Source organism: Gaeumannomyces tritici (genome assembly GCF_000145635.1).
Source record: "Gaeumannomyces tritici R3-111a-1 unplaced genomic scaffold supercont2.5, whole genome shotgun sequence".
NCBI classification, from domain to species: Eukaryota; Fungi; Ascomycota; class Sordariomycetes; order Magnaporthales; family Magnaporthaceae; genus Gaeumannomyces; species Gaeumannomyces tritici.
In genome coordinates this window covers 824,389-843,336 of record NW_008804549.1, presented here as the reverse complement: position 1 = coordinate 843,336, position 18,948 = coordinate 824,389, and the positions used below count along the sequence as shown (strand labels likewise).

At 48.5% G+C, this 18,948-nt stretch overlaps 7 protein-coding genes across 7 annotated transcripts; 2 read left to right on the top strand and 5 right to left on the bottom strand.

Annotated features, from left to right (window-relative positions):
- Nucleotides 1-118: 118 nt before the first annotated feature.
- On the bottom strand, nucleotides 119-1,235 carry GGTG_09273 (hypothetical protein; the record flags this gene model as incomplete). Its single annotated transcript, XM_009227117.1, has 2 exons — nucleotides 119-954; nucleotides 1,010-1,235. 2 exons carry the CDS (start codon nucleotides 1,233-1,235, stop codon nucleotides 119-121), a joined length of 1,062 nt encoding a protein of 353 aa, XP_009225381.1.
- Nucleotides 1,236-1,826: 591 nt separating this feature from the next.
- Nucleotides 1,827-3,725, top strand: GGTG_09272 (hypothetical protein; the record flags this gene model as incomplete). Its single annotated transcript, XM_009227116.1, has 3 exons — nucleotides 1,827-1,958; nucleotides 2,653-2,675; nucleotides 3,023-3,725. The coding sequence occupies 3 exons, from the start codon at nucleotides 1,827-1,829 to the stop codon at nucleotides 3,723-3,725; spliced, it is 858 nt and encodes a 285-aa protein (XP_009225380.1).
- A 1,821-nt stretch (nucleotides 3,726-5,546) lies between these two features.
- On the top strand, nucleotides 5,547-6,576 carry GGTG_09271 (hypothetical protein). Its single transcript, XM_009227115.1, has 4 exons — nucleotides 5,547-5,681; nucleotides 5,783-5,902; nucleotides 5,978-6,227; nucleotides 6,327-6,576. Exons 1-4 carry the CDS (start codon nucleotides 5,679-5,681, stop codon nucleotides 6,473-6,475), a joined length of 522 nt encoding a protein of 173 aa, XP_009225379.1. The 5' UTR covers nucleotides 5,547-5,678; the 3' UTR covers nucleotides 6,476-6,576.
- A 107-nt stretch (nucleotides 6,577-6,683) lies between these two features.
- GGTG_09270 (hypothetical protein) lies at nucleotides 6,684-10,525 on the bottom strand. Its single transcript, XM_009227114.1, has one exon. It carries the CDS (start codon nucleotides 10,476-10,478, stop codon nucleotides 7,254-7,256), a length of 3,225 nt encoding a protein of 1,074 aa, XP_009225378.1. The 5' UTR covers nucleotides 10,479-10,525; the 3' UTR covers nucleotides 6,684-7,253.
- Nucleotides 10,526-11,184: 659 nt separating this feature from the next.
- Nucleotides 11,185-13,021, bottom strand: GGTG_09269 (hypothetical protein). Its single transcript, XM_009227113.1, has 2 exons — nucleotides 12,587-13,021; nucleotides 11,185-12,461 (listed from the first exon to the last, which is right to left on the bottom strand). Exon 2 carries the CDS (start codon nucleotides 12,101-12,103, stop codon nucleotides 11,297-11,299), a length of 807 nt encoding a protein of 268 aa, XP_009225377.1. The 5' UTR covers nucleotides 12,104-12,461; nucleotides 12,587-13,021; the 3' UTR covers nucleotides 11,185-11,296.
- Nucleotides 13,022-14,133: 1,112 nt separating this feature from the next.
- On the bottom strand, nucleotides 14,134-14,484 carry GGTG_09268 (hypothetical protein; the record flags this gene model as incomplete). Its single annotated transcript, XM_009227112.1, has 1 exon — nucleotides 14,134-14,484. A coding segment is annotated over one exon (351 nt), but the record flags the coding sequence as incomplete, so codon positions are not given.
- A 1,975-nt stretch (nucleotides 14,485-16,459) lies between these two features.
- GGTG_09267 (hypothetical protein) lies at nucleotides 16,460-17,056 on the bottom strand (the record flags this gene model as incomplete). Its single annotated transcript, XM_009227111.1, has 3 exons — nucleotides 16,460-16,591; nucleotides 16,790-16,900; nucleotides 17,018-17,056. Coding segments are annotated over 3 exons (282 nt in total), but the record flags the coding sequence as incomplete, so codon positions are not given.
- Between the last annotated feature and the right edge of the window lie 1,892 nt (nucleotides 17,057-18,948).

Here is an 18,948-nt window from a genome sequence, read left to right as displayed (position 1 = left end):
CTCTCTTTCTCTCTCTCTTTCTCTCTTTCTCTCTTTCTCTCCAAAGTCCGCTTGCGTTAGGTCCATCCCGTTCGTGGCTTCGTGGGGTTGTGTCGTTGAAATGCGACCGGGGTCTCAGCTACCAGAGACCTATTGTGGAGTGCGAGTAGTCGAACGGTGTGTCCCGATGGCCAGCGGGGAGTTGGCCTGAGGCAGGAAGCATGCCGTAATAGTCGACTGAGATATCGTCGAAGAGCATGTCGTCGAAGAGCATGTCGTCGAAGAGCATGTCGTCGAAGAGCATGTTGTGCTGCAGGGGGGGTGCTGTGTCGTCTTGCTGGATTGGAGTTGTATCTTGGGCCTGGAAAGTGGGGATGATTTGAATGTCGACCAGAAAGTTGGATATATCCCCGTTGGGAGAAAGAAGGGAAGCAACCGTATCGGTTGGATCGCTGATGAGGGTGTTGGTGTACTCCTGGTTGATTTCTCTGCTCGAAGCTCGCACATCACCAGAAGGCGGAGCTGTCTGGGTCATGATGGTCACAGAGCTGTCCTCCATCTGCCTCAGAAGCTGGGAGCTGTTTTCGAATGGAAAGCCACCCTGGAGGCAAGCTCGCAGGAGCTCGAGCTCGGTCATGGGCACCTGAACTTGGTCGGCAACTGGAGGCACGGCGGTCTGGTGAAGAGTGAGATCCAATCTAGTCTTAGACCCTGCTGCTGCACTCGAAACCACCTGCCAGTTGAGACATCTCAGGTAGTCGCTGGGCTTCGGGATGCCCATCCGGGGGCAGGCGACCCGAAGAAACCCCGACATGACAATGCGGCCCTTCGTAGTGCCAGCAAAGTCTCGCACTCGTGAGAAGACGCTGGCCATTATGGCCCATCTTGGCCTGAATGGATCCGTCTGCCACAGAGTCGTGATGAGAGGTGATCTCTCCTTCTGAGGGCGGTCTGAGAAAATCCCGGCGTAGTATGCTAAAAGCATAGGTCAGCAGCCGAAGAAGAGGTAGGTAGATAGAGAGATACTCACAGCGAAATGCCATGAAGCCGTTGACCTTCTTCTTCTTGCGAGACACAGCTGAGGCAGGCTGGTTTGCGACCACGGCGGATTCCAGAGGCTGTTCGTTCGATTTCTGCGCCCTGAGGAGCTCTTTGATCTTCTCTTGCGGGATGAGGCGTGCGATTGCATCCGGAGAAAGGCTGGATATCATTTGGCGGATTCTCTCGCCATCAGAGAGGCTCGCAGAAGATGACATTTTCTCGGATGGGGCACCTTGATGATGCGACGCGTCGAAAGCGAAAGATTCGAATATGAACGGAAAATAGATTGGAGGCGATAAGGCGATAATTTGTGGAGGATTGCAAAAGGAAATTCGGTGGCGGAGGCAACAAAGGGTTCTTCATTGGCATGTAGCTGACCCTCAATTTTTTTAGTCCACTCCAGAAGCGGAAGGGACATCCCCGGCCCTGATCCATTATCGGCCAACCGCATCTCTAAAAAACCTTGCAGGTGCTAGCCATATACCCTCCGCTGGAGAGACATAATGCTACCACATGCGGGCAGTCCCGTCAGCGCGGACTGTACGGCTTGCTTTCCGCGAAGTAGGCACGCCCGGTCCATATCTCCAGGTACAACTGAAGGTAGTCCGTAGTCTCCTTTATGCCGTGTTTGGTTCAAGAAGTTTATGATAAACCGTAGTCCATCAGAGGTACGAGGAGGTGCAGAGATGATTCCCAGGGGGACCTGCAAGCAAAGAAGTCACTTTTCCAGCCAGAAGCCCGGCACGTGCCGAGGCGCCCTGGCTTTACTCGCAAATTTTTCGAACGTACTGTAGCCTTTGCATATCATGCACCCAGATCCATCAGCGGTGGCCCTAAGCGGAAACAAGTCGTCTCTATGGTTCGCCAAGGAGCATCTGCCGAAATACCGGCGGGTTAAGGCCCTCATGAAGCAGATTGTAGGCAGTCCGTTTTGGGGCGTAAGAGGACCCTTGGACACCTCCATAAAGGCTAGGATCGTTAAGGCCGTAGCCAAAGCGAGCCTAAAATACGCCGAAAATTATAAAAAATCGGCCCGGTTTAACGAAAAAAGGAAAGTAAATTTTAAAAGCAAAATTTTGCGCAATATTTAAAATTTGCTTTACGCGCGTTTAAAAAGCTACTTTTGCGCTATTACCGGCAAGCTATTAAACCGGAACATACCGTTTGGTTAGTAATATAAATTTTGCGTAATATACATTGTTATAAAACGGCAAAAGCTAACAACGAAATCCGGGCATTTAACGTAGCATATTTTCGATAACAATTGCTATTGGTTTTGCAACGCCGTTATTAACCGCCGCGTTTTTAACAATTTTATATTGTATAAACGCAATAACAATTGCATGCTAAAATAAAGCGTTCCCCCGCTTTACTTGGCGAATTTCGTTAACCGGATTGGTTGTTACAACGGGTTCTTTAAAAAAATAATGCCCGTTTTAAAAGCGGCGGCGGTTAACGGCTATACAAAAAAGTTTTTATTGCGGTACCGGCGCTTCGGCCATTATAACGATACCGATATTGTTAATAGCTTAACAAAGCATTAAATCGATTGGGGCGGTTTCCGGAAGCCCATTTTCCCGCATTAAAGCCTTTTCCTTTTGGAATTGCACTAAAGCGCGTACGGCCAAAAAGGAAGCCGAGGCCCCGCAGGTCCGGTGCGGAAATTGCAGCCCCGCAAAGCACTTTTGGGTATTCCCTTTTAACGCCTGGTTTATTGTACAATTGCACCTTTGCCGGGAGCGGCGGTTTTACGCCTTTCCCTTTAGGGACGCTGCGGCGGCGCAGCTAAGCCTTAACGAGTGGCGGCACAATAAGCTGGGCGTATTGGGGGCGATACAGGCGCTCGGGGTGGTGGCGGTGGCTATACGGGGGTCGCCGGTTTTTAAAGCACGCGTGCCGGTGGAACTTTACGCCGCGCGGGCTGGTATTCCCGGATAACAAAGGCAGCGGGCGCGCGCGCAAGCTCTGCTTTAAAAAGCGAGGCCGCCTGGTAGTAAAGCAGGGCCGCTGCTGTTGGGAGGGCGGCGACGGCGGCGTGGTGGTCGTCGACCACGACCGCGTTAAGCTCGCCGGCATCCACCGCGCGCAGCCGGCCGGGCGGCCACCTGTACGAGCACGCCATGCTGCACAATTGCACGCTCGCCGATTGGGCGGACCTGGCGCCCGCCAACCAGGTGGCGGCGTACGTGGCGCTGCGCAACGCGCGCGCCGTGGACGTGGACGGGGTAATCGACAAGGCGGCGCGGAAAGGCGGGAAGCGGCGGGCGCAAAGGCCCGGCGGCAGGGGACAAAATAACGGGCAGAATCCCGGAAGGCTCGGGGTACTGGACCCGGGAGCGGCGGCGGCGCAAACAACGGGGAACGATGGCGCGGGGCAGGAAGGGGAGGTTTATAAGGCTGGGGACGTCGTTTGGGAAGGGTTTAACGGGTCCAAAGCGCAATTTTACTGCGAAAGGGAAGGCATGCGCGACTGCGTGTGCAATGCTGCGGGTTATTGCAACGTTAACGCGGGAGCGGATTACATTGCGGCCGGCAAAGCGTTCTCTGCCAACGGGTTTGTCCCTGCCGATACTGGAAACGGCGAAGGAAACGGCGGAGATGGAGGAGGCGGAAGAGGTTCCGGAAACGGAAGTGGTGGAGGATGCGGCGGTGGGGTGGTTTTCGGAACTGGAAATGGAGGTGGCGGAAGTGGATGCGGAAACTAAGCGGGTTGTTGGCCTGCAACTGGCATTGTATAAAAGCCAAGCTACATTGGTAATTAATACCAGTCGCACAAGCTACCATAAGTTGACGCTGCCATGGTGGCGGTTACGCTGGCAGCGTTTTTTGGAGCCATATGCTTTGCTTTTCGTGGAATCCCAACGCGATTTATTAAGTTCCTTTGTACCGAAGTATATCGTAATGGTTTATCCTGCCCGCCGTTTAATGCATTTTTTGCGGTTCCAACGTATAAAAACAAACCGAAAAAAATTAAATACTTTTTTTTAACGCCCATCGTTTAGCATTTAAATTTATTATATATTATTTATACATTTTTAACGTAAATAATATATTGCAAAAACGAATAAACATGGCCAAAATAAAAGCTAAAAAAAACGGGGGAAAAAATAAAAAATAATATTAATCCTTTTTATTTAAAGTTTTACCAATAATATTTAGCTTTATACTTTGCTGCTTGCAAATAATTACAAACTTTTTAAGCACGGGGCCGTTATTGCCCTTAACGGTAATAATGGATTTAAAATTGCGCGTTATAATATCTTTAACTTTAATAACGGTAACCAATAGCTTAAAAACTTTATTATTTATACCGATTTCGTTAAAAAATTTAAACGTTTTAAATTCGGGCAATAAACCAACCGAATGCAAACGGGCGCAATTGGATTTTTTGCCAAATAATTAATAATTTTAATTAACGCGTAACATTTTAAACTTTTCGAAATTGCGCATGCGGACGGCGCGGCGGCCGCTTAGGAAAGTGCAATTAATAACAACGGTTTCGAGCGAACGGGCGGCGGAGCGCAAGGCGACAACGTAATTGCTAAAATCGTCCGACGTTTTTTCGAGCTCGGGGCTCGGCTCGGGCAATTAGGTTATAACGAATTCGCGCAAGGCTTCGGGGAATTCGAGCACGTTGCCAAAAGCGTTGTCGCTGTCACGGCCATGGTCGAGAACTAGAACGTAGTCAATTGGCGCTACGAACGAAGATTCTAATCTGAGGGAGAAGGGAAGGAAAAGAAGGGATTCCGGTGTTTGGCGCGCGTTCAGCGCGTTTTGATAATAGCCCACCGTGTGGGTCCTGGTCTGTGGGTCAAGGCCTGTGGGCCTTGACCCAAATCGTTACACAAATTGCCCTAAAAAGGTAGTAATAAAATTTTATAAAAATCTTAAAAGAGTTAAATTAAAGTTACTACGTAGTTAAATATAACCTGTTAAAATTTGGTTACGATTGGGTTTAAATTGGCCGAGTTAGTAAGGGTATCGAAAATCGCGTTTAACACGTAACTTTGTCGTGGCCCACACGCTGATGTGGCCCACTCACTAATGGACTACGTTATAAAATTCTCCCATAATTCCCATATCTTATCTTCCTCCCCGGGGTAGCCTTCCCACCTAACGCGGTAAAAAACCCTGCCGCGTGGATTAACCATAAAATCCTTATTATGCCTAGGTAGTAGGTATAGCTGGTGTGGTGCACTCAGCTAGAAGTCCTAAATGTAGGCTACAGCCAGCCGGAGCCAAGTGGCCTGATATTCCTAGCCCTGTTAGCCAACCAGGTGCCCACGATCTCTTCCATGGCCGTCTACTCACGCCCGTCGCTCCGTATTGAGCTCTACAGCGCCCTCCTCTCGGCCGGCAAGATGCTGCTTCTCGGAGCTTCTGCCCCGTGCGCCACGCGTCTTCCCCTCATCACTGGGCGGCCAGCAGAGGGTCTGCGCTCTGGAAATTGCGGGGCTCTGCCTCGCTTTGGGGTATATAATGGCCGTCTTCCCTCCCTCTCCCCCCAAACATCTCTTTCTCTTCTTCTTTTTTTTCGAACCGGACTTCTTGGGGACTCGCGCCCCAGGAAGTCCCGTCCCCGCCTGGGTGCGGTTTGTACGTTTGAGTCCTTGTGACTCAAGACTTGTGGTCTTGACACTTGCGGTTTTGGCCTGCACATGGTAAGCATTTCCACTCCCTTTCCCTGTAGCTTCAGATCTCCAGGACCTCGCTCCTTTGCCTGACCCCAAGTTCTCACCCACCTATGCGCCACGTGTGCTAGCTTGACAAGGGACAAGAAGCCTGGGTCCTCAAGAAGGAGGAAGGCAAGGCGGACAAAAAGCCTTACACAGCCCTAAGGACGATTCAAAGCTCATCGCCGACGGCGATCGATGCTCACGATGTCAGTCGCACCGTCACTCAACCGCTAGACAATTTTGCCTTTGATTTTCTGACTTTCCTTTTATCCATGTTGCAGGTCTGCAGATACAAAAAAAAGCTCTTCAGCGGCATTCCGACCGCCACGGCCACCACGGCCACCACCACGAGCACGACCAGGAAGCGCAAGTCCTCCGCCAAGGCATCTGAGCTGGCGCCCGAATCTTCTTTCAGTTTCGACACCACAAACCTTTCGTCGGCTTCACCGTTTCTCGCCTGGCTTATCTCCTGCCCTCGGTTGCTCTACAGGAGGATTGCCGCTCTAGCACAGCCATCTGGACTAATATCCGGTTCGTCACTATCATTCCTCACCGACGCTCTCCACCCGTCCGGTCTCCCGTTTCCATCCATTCTCAACCCATAATTCTGATGTTCCTGGTCATCCACAGAGACCCTGTTGCGTTTCTCCAATACGATCCCACCACGGAGCTCCCTGCTGGGCAAGACAATCTCGGAGCACCTGGCAGCTCTGCCGTGTGGATTCTCTGTCACAGACTGGTGCGAGGAAGCATATGAGTTTCAATGCTGGTCGCAGTAAGGGCGAGGTTGGTTGGGCTTGGGGATTCATGATGTCACTTAGTTGTAGACGAGGTAGCCACCGTACTTCTTGAGCGTAGCTGAGCTCTCCACTCTATATTGACGGCTTATTTCCCTCGTTCTTTCTCATAGCACTCTCCCACGTGCTGGTGACATCATTTCTTCTTCTGTCTTAGTATTCTCCCGACTGTGTCAATGCGAGCTGAGGCGGCAGAGACTTCAGGCGAAAATGGCACTCTTGCCTGGAAAGATACGGAGGGACAGATACCAATCAACACTAGAAGCTTGCCAGCAGTGGAATACACTACAAAGATAGATGCGGGTGATAACGTAAGACTATGAACATACAAAAAAGATTCGAAGAGAGGGGCTGAGGTTCTCTTCCTTGCGTGAGGCAGGGGAAGCAAGCCCCAGAAGAGATGCCCTCTCCTCCGACCACCGACCTCTTGTTTTCCCCTTATCTCTACATGAAGAAAGAAAAGCCAGCCCAGAGCTGCCCACGACGTTTGTTTATCTTCCTATCTTTTCTCTCCTCTTCACCACTGACGGAGCATGTACGGGTTCCGGTCCGGGCCGAGCGAGTCGTAGATGTAAGTGGCCGGCTGCAGGAGCGTCTGGTCGCTGAGGATATGGGGCAAGTGCTCCCGCGGGAACTGCGATGCTTCCTCGTCGCCGAGATGGTCCAGAACCTCCACGCGCGGCTCGCGCCTAGTTACGGCGTTGCGGAAGGGCCTGTAGGTTTTGCGCTTCTTCTTGGACTTCCTCTTCGTCGTCTTCCTCTACACCTTGTCTGCTTCGCTGCCGCTCTCTTCATCGTCGCTGCTCGACCCGGAACCGTCTTTGCTGGCGGCGGCACCGCCCTCAGGGACCGGCGCCGCAGCCTTCACTTCCGCACGGGGAAGGGCATCATGGTTGCTGTCGAGCCTACTTCCACAGCCATACTCCTTCGTGGCACTCGCTTGATGCTTGCTCGTCTTCTCGCGCTCGTGCAGCTCTGCGGCAGCAAAGATACCAGGCGCATCGGCCATACTCTCTTGGACCGCGATGTGGAGGATCGCATCGTCGGCCGGGTCGAAGGGGTTGTCCGGATTGTAGACCCAGGCCTTGACGTCGCTCCTGGCCCGCAATCCGACCTTGGCTTTGGTGCGGATCATGTCGAGCGCGCGGAGGATGCAGTCAAGGCGCGTGAACAGCTGGCTGTAGTGCTCAACCATATGCGGGCTGAGGTTCATGCTCTGGCCCCAGTTGCTGTTGCTCGCCGACAAGCTCTCGATGTAGGACTTCGCCTTGGCCTTGTCGGCCCGCAGCTGCGCCAGGTCCACCCCCATGCGGCGCGCGATCACCTGGCGCTCGCAGCCGCGGCAGACGCAGCCCCTACAGTGATCATTGCCGCTCATGCTGACGTCTGGGTTCTCCGCCAGGCACGCATAGTTCTGGGCGGCCTCGGCAGCCTCAAGAAAGTCGATCAGATGACCGATCGGCTTGCCGTTGAGTCCAAGGCTGGGGTCTCCAGGATAAGTGTCGACGGAGGGGACCATGAAGACGTCCAGGTCCGTGTCCATGTTTGACGGGAGCCCGGCGGCCGGACTGTAGCTTCCATCCTCATCCTGGCCAGTCTGGGTACCGCACGAGATGGAGCCGGTTGCGTATCCGCCCTGAATGTGAGCCGCATGCTGCTGATGCTGTTGCCGTCGCTGAGCGGCTTGACCAGTCGAGGGGCAGCTGGAGATTGCTGGAGCGGTTTTTGGCTCCAGGTACTTGATGCGGGTGGTAGGGTCTCCTCGGGGCACAAGAAAGGTACCGTTGGGCCCGCGCACACCAAAGCTGTTGCCGGAAGGGTTGGACGTCGGGACACTGGCCCCGGCACCAGGTCCGGCGGAGGGCTCCAGAGGGAACTGCAAAGTGACGGTGCTCGCGGCCGACTGAGATCCAGGATTGCCATGGCCGCCGCCATCATCATCCTCGTCATCACCCTCGTCGTCGTTGTAGTCATCGAAATCCTCGCCGTCCTCCAAGTAGTCTCGGGGGTCGTCGAGCATGGCCTTATCATCCTCATCAAGATCCAAGTCGTCCTCGCCCTTGCCGCCATTGGGACCATGTGAGTCGTCCTCGAACCCGCCCTCGTCCTCCTCACTGCCGAAACCCTCCTCGTCGTCGGTCAGGTCGTCTTGGGGAATCCAGGCCTGGGCCTTGAGCAGTTCATCTTCCTCAACGGCCAGCACAGCAAGCTGCTCCTCGTGCGACAAAGTGTTAAAGACGTGGCGCATGTGGTGGTGGGGCATCCAATCTGAGGCCATCAGGGGCACGTTCCCGGCGCGGCCGTCGATGCCGGTCGGCGCCGAACCGCATTCGTCGTCGCTCATATAGATATCGTCGATGGTGGGCGGGATGGGTTTGCCGCCGACCCCAAGCCGGTAGCCCCATGCCACCATGATGTTAAGGTGGAGTTCGAGGCCGAGCCCGCGGAGCAAGCTCTCTCGGGCGACCAGTTCCTTGGGCTGCACCATGTGTCCCGGGCCGTGGCCCCAACCCTCAGTGTGCGTGATGCCGAGGAACTTGACGGGCACGCCCATCAGCGGCTCGCCGCGCAGCATGTCTTCCTCGGTGGCCTTATAACTAAACATAAGCGCCAGCGTGATAACCTCGGTAAGGTCGTGGCTGAAACGCTTCCTGCGGAGCAGCTGCCAGAGACAGCGCAGGCCGGTTGGCTGGCCAAGCATAAGGTCCCTGAGCTGGTCTCCTGCCCCGCCTCCATGAATAGGGTCGCTAAACATCATGCTAAGTTTAACGAGGAACAGCTGCAGATTATATAGATCGGTGTTGCTCCAGGCCTTCATCATGTCGTAGCGGCCCTGGGTGATGGGGCAATCAAGCACCACCCAGAGCTTGCGCAGCATCCAACGCGTCGACGAGGGGAGGCGATGGCCCTTTCGAGCCATGCACGCCATGATGTCACGGGTTTGGCGCTCGCGCTGCATCAGCATGTAGACCCAGGCCAGTCCGGCGGAGAACCCCGACTGCTTCGCCACCGACGCGCTATTGGCAGCTGTTGTCGACGATCCCGCCTGATCTTTCTGGGCAGGAATGGGCGCGTCACCTTTTGCCAGAACCACCTTGTCCCAGTTCGTCAAGGTCTGAATATCCATGCCCTTGGAGTAGCTGGGGTGGGTGTAGTCGATGTCGATATAGCCCTTAGGGTTCCGCACGAGGTAGGTCTTATACAGCTCCCAAGGGAAAGCGACGGCGGCCTGGGGGTTAAAATGGCTGGCCAAAATGCGGGCAAAGTAGTCCTCGGTGGCATTCCAGGTGGCGTGGAAAACGCGGCTGATGGAGTACAGCGTTAGGATCTCGCGGGGGTGGAGATATTTAACGAACTCGGCCGTCAAGAGGTTGTACGAGGCGAGAGAGCTAATGAGGTCGAAGCGGCGCTTGCCGGCGCTCACCTCCCGGTTGCGCCGTTTGAACGAGCGCGTGCTCAGCGACAGCTCGCCGAGGTCGGGGGGGAGCGAGTCCGGCGTTTTGGCCATATAATATTTGGTGTTTCCCATGAGCTCCGAGCTGGTAATGCGGCGCCGCTTGTAAGGGTTGAATCCCTGCTGCGCGGTGGCATAGCTGTCGGCGGCCGCGTCGAGGGCCCTCTCCGCGGCGAGCAATGTCTGCATCTCCTTGTTCTTGTCCATCCTGCCCTTCTGGAGCGAGTGGATGATGGCGGGCACGTTGGCGTCGACACCGAGGCTTTCAATGTACTTTTTCTTGGCGCGTTGGCGCTGGGCCTCCTGCGCGGCCTCCTGCTTGCGCCGCTCCGCCTCCATGATCTCGACCTCCGCGGCAGAAGGCGAACCTGCCACCGGGAAGGTGTCCGACATCTTGTTGAGCAGATTGCGGGCGATCATATGCGCGGCGAAAAAGGGACCCATGGTAGATTCCATGGTCTTGTGCTCCCGCTCTTCGTCCTCGGCCTTGCTCTCTGGGCCGGAGCCTGGAGCTGCCCGGGCTTCTGCCATCGCAGGCCCTTTTTAAGCAGCCAGCTGTTGCGCTTGCGAAATTTCTGCTCAAAACAGCGTCGCTATTGCGCGCCCGGTTGTGTTGCGGAAATGGCGAAGCGTGAGACGAAAAGGTTAAATGTTGGGATAAAAAGATGGGCGAAGAAATGGGCGTGCTTGTGTGCTTGTGATGTTTTGACTGTCAGCACAGGATGTGAGGTGGGCGAGTAACTGCAGCGGGTTGAAGCGGTTGGTGTTGCGGATGGTCAATTTGTATATTTCTGTGCCGAGTCAACACACAGATCTGGAATATTAATAGTGATTCCTCGTATTCTTTTGAAAAGGGAATTCGGGTGAGCGGGATCTGAGTATGGCGGAGGTGACGTGCAAAAGTGGTTACTGACAGCCCGAGGTCTGACCGGAGACAGTGACATGGAGAACGTGCCTTCCCATGAACCAACCGCGAATGCGCCTTGAGAAACGGTTCCCGCACTGTCGGGGAGATAGCGGGCACGTGTGGAATCTGGACGAAAGAAACGGAAGGAGCGAGTCCCTCCCGTTGATCTTCCAATCACCCATTCAGGATAGTGTTTATCCATTTGTTGGACGATTTGCCCTGGGTATCATAATAGGATCCTTATTGAAACAATAGGGTACATCCACAGTAGGACCATCACCCTTCATCCGATTTTGCAGCATGCCGAAAAAAGGAACCCAGTCAAGCATGCCGTCTTTTAATTGTGCATCCGCGGTTAAAGGTAAAGGCAATAATTATTCGATATTATTCCACTACCACCGCCACCATTACCACCATCACCACTCGGTCTACATCGACACGTTTATTGCCGTAGCCCCTGCGCCCCGGTCAGTATCACGGCGCGGATGCTATAGTACTGGCCGGGCCAATAGGGTGCGAGGGTCACGGCAGCCGCATGAACGGCATCGAGAGGTATATCTTCTGCCCATCCATCCATCCAGCCAACCAGCCCATGCTGCACGTCTTGCACACGGCACTTTGACAACATCTGGTCGTCTCCGACACGGCTCGAGCTGACATACCACTCTTGGGTCTTTAGCTTCCCGGTTTTGCCGCCGGGGCGAGCCCTCCCTCCTGCTGGCTCCCGCAGCCGGTCGCCCGCCATAGACCGCCTATGCGGATGCCATGATAGTATCCCAATGCGGCGGCCGGCTTGCGGGAGCGGGAAGGTCGCCCCGGCCACGGTGCGTGTGGTTAGACCCCGGCGATGGCGACCTTGTCGCCGCCGTCTCCACATCCATCTTCGACCCCGAGCCACCGGGCGGGAAGCAGCAACAGCAACGACGACAAGAAGAAGTATCACCACCATCACCACCGCTGCCACCACTAGTAGTAGCAGCAGCAGAAAGGAGGTCCGAGTCACTCTCGTCGACCACTGCGTCGGTTGCGGCCAGCCTTTATCCCCCGTCGAAAACCGATGCTGGCCTGAGCCCGACGGAGTGCTCCGGCGAGAACGCCAGATGAGCCACGGCGACCTGGATCTTGTGCCGGCGCCTTTGCCTAGATCGCTGACCCCGGTTTCGGCCGCGAGTCCAGGGCTCGTGGGACTTCGTCTAAGTTCATCATCCCTCTCGTTTTCACATGAACTTGTAGTAAGCCAGCTCTCCATCTTTCGCCTTTGCTCACCATCACAATTGCCCCTGCCTCTTCTCTTTCTTGTTGCTACCCCTCTTCCCTTTGCTGCACAGTTTCCACTGAGCCACCAGATTCATCGTCTGCTAAGCACAAGGACAGTCGGGCCACCTGCTGGGATTAACAAGGGCTGCATGGAACAGGCAGGTGTCATCCCGGGCGCGGTCTGAACAGTCTGCTCTCCGCTGCCTCAAGCTGCTCGCCCGTTTTCCCTTGGGCTGGAGCATCGGCCGCAGCCCCTGAGTCATTCAAGCACATTGAGGACTGTCAAGACAACCAGGTCGGTGCACTCGTGTCTATTGCTACAGTCGCGTCGGATGCTAACTTTTTTTGCTCTGCGGCGCACAGCAGTATCAGCAGCGGCAGCAGCAGCAGGATGCGAAATCCGCAGCCTCCAGCTTTGCCGGCGTCGGACAAGGTTTTGCCTGGTTGTGCGTGCCATTGCCGCCGCCATACGCACCGCAGACCGGACATGGATATGGTCTATGGGACTTCCAGTCTTCACCGCGTCCCGGAATTTGTGAATTTGAATATGTGGTTCGATAGGGGTTTCGCCAGGATGCTTCTCGATGTTTGTCGGCGTTTGAGGGTGAGTTCACGACGGGGCTTGACCCAAGGGACGTTTTCTTTCTTTTCGGATTTCTTGTTCTTTGTTCGTTCTCTGGATTAGCTACTTACCTGGGTAGATAACCTGACTTTTTTGGCCCTTTTCCGCCGTTCTTTCTCTCGTTTGCTTTCGTTGCATATTGCCATTGCCGACCCGCCACCTGGGGTGATCATCGGCTGTGGAGGAGCCCAGGAAGGCATCCGCTTTCACCCTTCGGTGTACACATGGCACAGACGTGACGCTTTCACCATCTATTTCACTCGCGATCTCACAGTTTCTAGATGCAGATTTTCTGTGACTACAAGCGCTGAGTCATGAATGCCAGCGGTGGCCTGCGCGTTGGAGGATGAATTAATAAGTGTTACTCCGGATTCGCCAAGGCTGCCTCCGTATCGGGACGGCGCATAGCATTCCTTCATTGAGCTCGCGGGCGTGCCCACTGGATGGAGCTGGAGCCGGTTTCGGACGGAAAATAGCACCCCGCCTTTGGACCTAAGTGGCAAGAACAAAAAAAAGGTAGCAAGCTATTGCATCCAAAAAAACGAATTTACAAAAAAGGTATAAAGGGTATAAAAGGCGAAACGATTGGGGTTACAAATTGGGGAACGCCATTTTTAATTATTAACGGTCCGACCATAAAACTTATGTGCACGTTGCCGTAAGGGATATTATCGATTGCTTTAATTGCGCGAGCCCCGGCCCGGGACGCAGCGCCCACCGCAGCCCTGGCCGCCGCTGTCACACGGGGATTGAACCAGTGACCCAGAAAGGCCGAACGGACGGCCAACAGGACGAGTCACAGGACAACGATAGGAAGCTAGGCGTTGGTTGGGCCGGCTGGAGGGGTTACAAGGACCCCGCATGCATTACGCGCCCGGCCGAAAGGGAATTTATTCCCCTCGACCTAAGTACGTATTTTTCCTATGCGCCCAAATAGCCTATATAAAAAAGGCTTATCTTTTAAAGTTTTCGCCGGAAATTTTGCTTTTTTAAGCATTTTTTAAAGGCTTTAAAAAATTATTAATATATTGGGCATTTCCCAAACCAATCCTAAATCTTTTTGTAATAAATAATTTTTTATTATTTCGGGATTGCTTTAACGTATTTATACCTTTGTTAAAAAAGGGTATCGTTAATCCAAATTATTTTTAATTATTACCTATTTCCATAGGTTTAATTCCCTTTTTTATTGCGCAAATTTTTAATAGCGTTGCTGCGATTTTACGCATTTAAGCAAATAACCAAACCGGCTCGCCGAAATTTGCCTTTAAGGACGAAAAAAACCTTGCTAAAATAAGCGGCCCCATATTTTTTTATAGGTATTGCACCCGCTTTGCCGTTTAAAACTTGCGAATTTGCATTTATTACTTTATAAAGGCCGAGCGCGACCAACAATTACGCTAAAAACCGATTTTGGCGTTGGTTGCCGTTATAACGGACCCCGATAAGCCCCCGCAGCCGGTTATTTCGCAACCGCTTGCTACAACCACCAAGCTTACCGTTAAATCTTTTAACCCGTTTATTGCTTTAAGCAATAAACTTGCTTTTGCTTTTAAAAAGCCACGCGTTTTTTCCGAACCAATCAATTCGCGGCAAATAACCTTACTTATTGCGATAAGATTCGAGCTTATCGGTAAAAATCGCTTTACCCGGGTCGAAAAATAACAAAGCAATTTTAAATAAAACTTTATAGCACGCGTTAACGTTTTAATAAAAAATTTGGACCACGCTCGTAATTTTACCCGTACCGTCCTTATATAAGCAAATTAACAATACAAAGCTATTGCCCAATTTTTAAAAAAAAAAAAAAACGAATTGTATACAAAAGCGCCGTTGCGAAACGCGTTAATACCATCGAAAAACGCTTGCAATTCGAAACAAGCCAAGCATTTAACAATTTTGCTTTGCAAATTAACACTATACAAAAAAACCTTATCGCTTTTACTTAATAAGTTAAAGCCTAAAGCAAAATTACCAAATTGCAAATTTCCGTTTTCCAAAAAAAGCACAAAAAAACCATCGAAAAAACTAAGCAAAAATTTATTTTACAAAAACGGAAATACAAATTGCTAAAAAAGGAAATTACCCAATTTTTTTTCCTAACGCACGCAATAAAAACCACTTTTAAAAATATAACGTTTTTTAACGAAATTAAAAAGCGTTGCAACAATTTTAGTAAAAAAATTAATAACAATTTTAAACAATTATAGCGATAAAATAACGCCATTACCGCTTTAAAATATAGCTTTAGCGTGGTTACAAAACTTTACCAAAATTATTTCCAACAAATTTTCCGCATTACATTACCAAAACCTTTACTTTCGTACGACGAAAACCGGTAACTTTTAATTAAACCATTATTTTTCGACATTATTATAGCCGATAAAAAGCCCGCGGCCAAACTTTGCGGGCAAATACCGTTTTAACCGCCCGCCGCAAGCCCTAAAGCTAAAAACGATAACCCAAAGCCCAAACGGAACGGTTTGGCAAAACCATTCGTTATTTTTAAACGGTTTTATTTACGAACCTTTAATAAAATCCGTTAAAAATAAAATACCTTTATGCTCGACCCAAATACGGGAACCATCGTGCTTTATATTATTTTTACTTTTAACGAGCTTTAGCAAAGTAACGGCAAAAAACAATTTTTGCCCGTTACCCAAAAGCTAAATTACCAACCACGTATTTCGGGGAACTTTACGTACGTTTAATAAATAAAAAAAATCCATAACGGCTTTTAAACATTTTACCAAACAATTTTAACTTTCCGGCATAAAATTAAAAACCTTTTGCAAATTATCGAGCTCGTTTAATTCCAAATAGCAAAATTGCGCTAGCAATATAATTTTACCCGCCAAAATTATATAACGGTTTTTTAAATCGTTTAAAACGGCGTAACCATTTCCGAAGCATAAGCCCGGAATTTTAAAAAAAAATAATTAAAAGCAATAATTTATTTGCCGTTAAAATGTAAAATGTTATTGCTAAATCCGTTAGCAATAATATTATTCGCAAATACGTTTATAATAAAATAACCAAAATTTACAAAATTTATTAATTAATAATTAAAAATATGCATTGTTGTTTCGTTTATATTATCGAAACCGTCGAGCAATAAGCGGGCCATACGAAATATAAAGTTGCTTATACCGAACAAAGGCTAAACGATTTCGAAAAACGATAAAAAGCTATAACGGTTTACCTTTTAATTATTTTAAAGCAATAACAAACGTTTACCAAAAACATTATCGCTAAAATTAATTGGCAATTAGTTAAAAGCAAGCAAATGGATATAACGGCCGTATTATTACAAATTATTTCCCGTTAAACCTTTCGCTAAGTTACCCCCGTTATTATTAGCGCCTTTTTAATTCCGGTTTTTTTCGCCCAAACCCCGGTTACCCGGTTATCCGCGTTTCGAATTAACCTTACGCGAATTAAAAACAATTCGGCACTTAGCATGGCCTTATCCGTTTTAAAGCAATTTAATTCGATGCATTGCTAAATAATGCAAAAGGACCTTACCGAATTTATGGCCGCTATGCATCGACAAACCCAAAAAAGCTTTTACTTTTAAATGCTTGGCATAACCAATGGATTCCCCCCAAAAGGAATATCGTTATAACAACCCTTTATGCTATTAAAAAATAACCTTTCGTTTTCCAATTTAAATAAAAATGGATACGGTTAGCCCCCGGGGCTTCCGCTTCGCCCGCAAACGAGCCCATTTTCGGCAAGCAAAAACCCTTTTCGCTGGCACGAAATAATTTTTATAATTAATCCCGTTTTATTTAAATTACCCCCCGTTTTTAACGAAAAAAAAACGAAATTTAAGGATTGGTAATATTTAGTACGGGCCTTTATAAGCGCCGTTTTTTAAACCTTTACGAACAACGACCATAAAATTTTTTGGGTAGGTTTTTATTTTAAAGGAACCGTTTTACGCGTTTACGTAAAAAAAGTACGAATGTTAAAAGCTTATGGACTTTTCGATATTTGGAACGCTTATTTTGGGTTCCTGGCCAATACGTTCCATAACCTTAACGAAAAACGTACGGATTTTATTAAATTGGATAATTTTAAATACAAAAACGATATCGTTGGGTTTTTTATAAAACTAACCCAATTTAATGCAATAATTAAATTAACCGGTACCCGTTTTAAAAACTTTATTAAAAAAAATTCCTTAACAAAATAAACCGGTTCGTTTACGCTAATAAAAAGCGCATCCCCAACGTAAACGAAAAATTTTTAAAGTTTTTCCAAAAAACCGGCATTATATACAAGCTTATAGCGGTAAATAAAAGCACATTCCAAAAGCATTATAAAAATTAAAAGCTTAAAAAAAAGGAAAAAAACAAGCCCGCTTCGATTTTAAAGCGTTCGAACGCGGGCCGTCCCCGTAATAAAAGCTTTAAAAAAACCCCCGGCTTATCCTTAAACTCCCGTACCGCGGCAAACAAAGGAATAAGCCCCGGCCAAATTTGCAAAAACAATATTTGGACCATTACCCGGGGCGCTTTCGATAGCGTTAATTAAAAAAACATTAATGCCCGAAAAAAAAACGGTATTAATTGCTAGCGATACGGGCAAAACAACCATTACATTCGGAAATGCTTTGCTAAAAAAAATACCGCGGGTACCGAATTTCCTTTATTACCCGCAAAAACGGCCGCTAATGCCAAAAGGCCCGCTATTAAACCCCCGCCGGTAAAAAAAAAATTAAAAAGCGTTTTAACAAAAAGGTTAAAATAGCTAGAATGGCCAAGTACGCTTTTAAACCAAACCATAATCGATATTTCGAAAAAATCGATACGGATTTTAATTGCTAAAATTTAAAGGTTTCGATAACGCTACCTAAAAGGTTTTAAGAAAGCAATAACGCTATCCAAACCGTTATTTGCGCTTTTTTTGCAAGCTTAAGTAACGGGTTCGACCCGGGTAATTACGAAACCCATATTAAATATGGCTTTGCAAATTAAAGGATAAAAAAAATTACGGTTAAAATTTTTTTAAATTGCGGCAGCGATAACGGGTTTTTTATTTTTACCCAAATAACCGCTAAATTATAATTATATATTATTAAGCAAACGGTTTCGAAACCTATATCCAATTATATAGGATAAAAAAAAACTTATTAATTTATTACATACCCCGGGTTATTTTGCGGCATTATAATTACCGCTTTCGCGTAAACTTCGACGTATTAAATTTAAATCCGAATTGCAACGTTTTGCTGCCCGTTTAATAAATAACCCGCTATTACCTTATTGGAATTTTTAAACGGGATTATAAAAATATCCGTTTTAATACGAACAAATGCAAATTGTACCGCAAGCTTTGGTTCCGTAAAATTTTTAACCTTTGCGACCCGGCAAACATTTACAATACAAACTTAACTATCGTTGCTTTAATTAAAAAATTAACGTTAATAAAACTTTCGTTTAACAATATTAACGAATTCGATAATATTTTAAAAAAGTTCCGCAAATTCCTTTTAATTATATTTCCAAAAGCAATTATGCGCTTACCAAACCATTAGCTTTAAAATTACGAAATACATTTAAAAAAAAGGCTATTTTTAATTAAAAACCTATATACAATTTTAGCGAAAAAGAATTTAGCGTTTTAAAATTTTGGTTTATTAAAAATTTCGAAATGGGACGGATGTACAAAGGAAAGGGAGCGGTTAAAGCATTTTTAATGTTTGCCGAAAAAAAGGACTTAAAGGATCCGTTACGCCCAATTATCGATTACCGCAATGTTAACGGCAAAACAATCCCGAAACGATGCCCGATTTCGCTAATAACAAAGCTCCAAAACCGCTTCCGCAACGCCCGGTAAATAACCAAAATCGATTTTAAAACCGGCTTTTATTTAATTCAAATAAAATTAAAGTACGAATAAAAAACGGCGTTCCGTTGCAAGTATAGCTTTTTTGAATTTACCGTTATGCTTATAAGCTTTATTAACGCATTAACCACTTTTTAACGAATAATAAACCATATATTTTTGAACTTTATTAACGCCGGCCTTTTAATTTATTTTAACAACCTTTTTATTTACGCAAAAACAAAGGAAAAGCATAACGATTTTGTTAAAAAAGTATTAAAGCGTTTAACCAAATACAACCTCGCCGTTAACCCCCGCAAATGCGTTTGGGGAGCCCAAAAAGTCGAATTTTTAGGATACGTTATCGGCCCGGAAAAAATCCG

Excerpts from the sequence above, each read along its gene's own strand:
- GGTG_09271 (XM_009227115.1), top strand. Across the intron at positions 5,903-5,977 it reads CGGCGATCGATGCTCACGAT|GTCTGCAGATACAAAAAAAA; the intron begins GTCAGTCGCACC and ends TCCATGTTGCAG. Across the intron at positions 6,228-6,326 it reads GCCATCTGGACTAATATCCG|AGACCCTGTTGCGTTTCTCC; the intron begins GTTCGTCACTAT and ends GGTCATCCACAG.
- GGTG_09270 (XM_009227114.1), bottom strand. The coding sequence starts at position 10,478 with ATGGCAGAAGCCCGGGCAGCTCCAGGCTCCGGCCCAGAGAGCAAGGCC.
- GGTG_09269 (XM_009227113.1), bottom strand. The coding sequence starts at position 12,103 with ATGGAGAGCTGGCTTACTACAAGTTCATGTGAAAACGAGAGGGATGAT.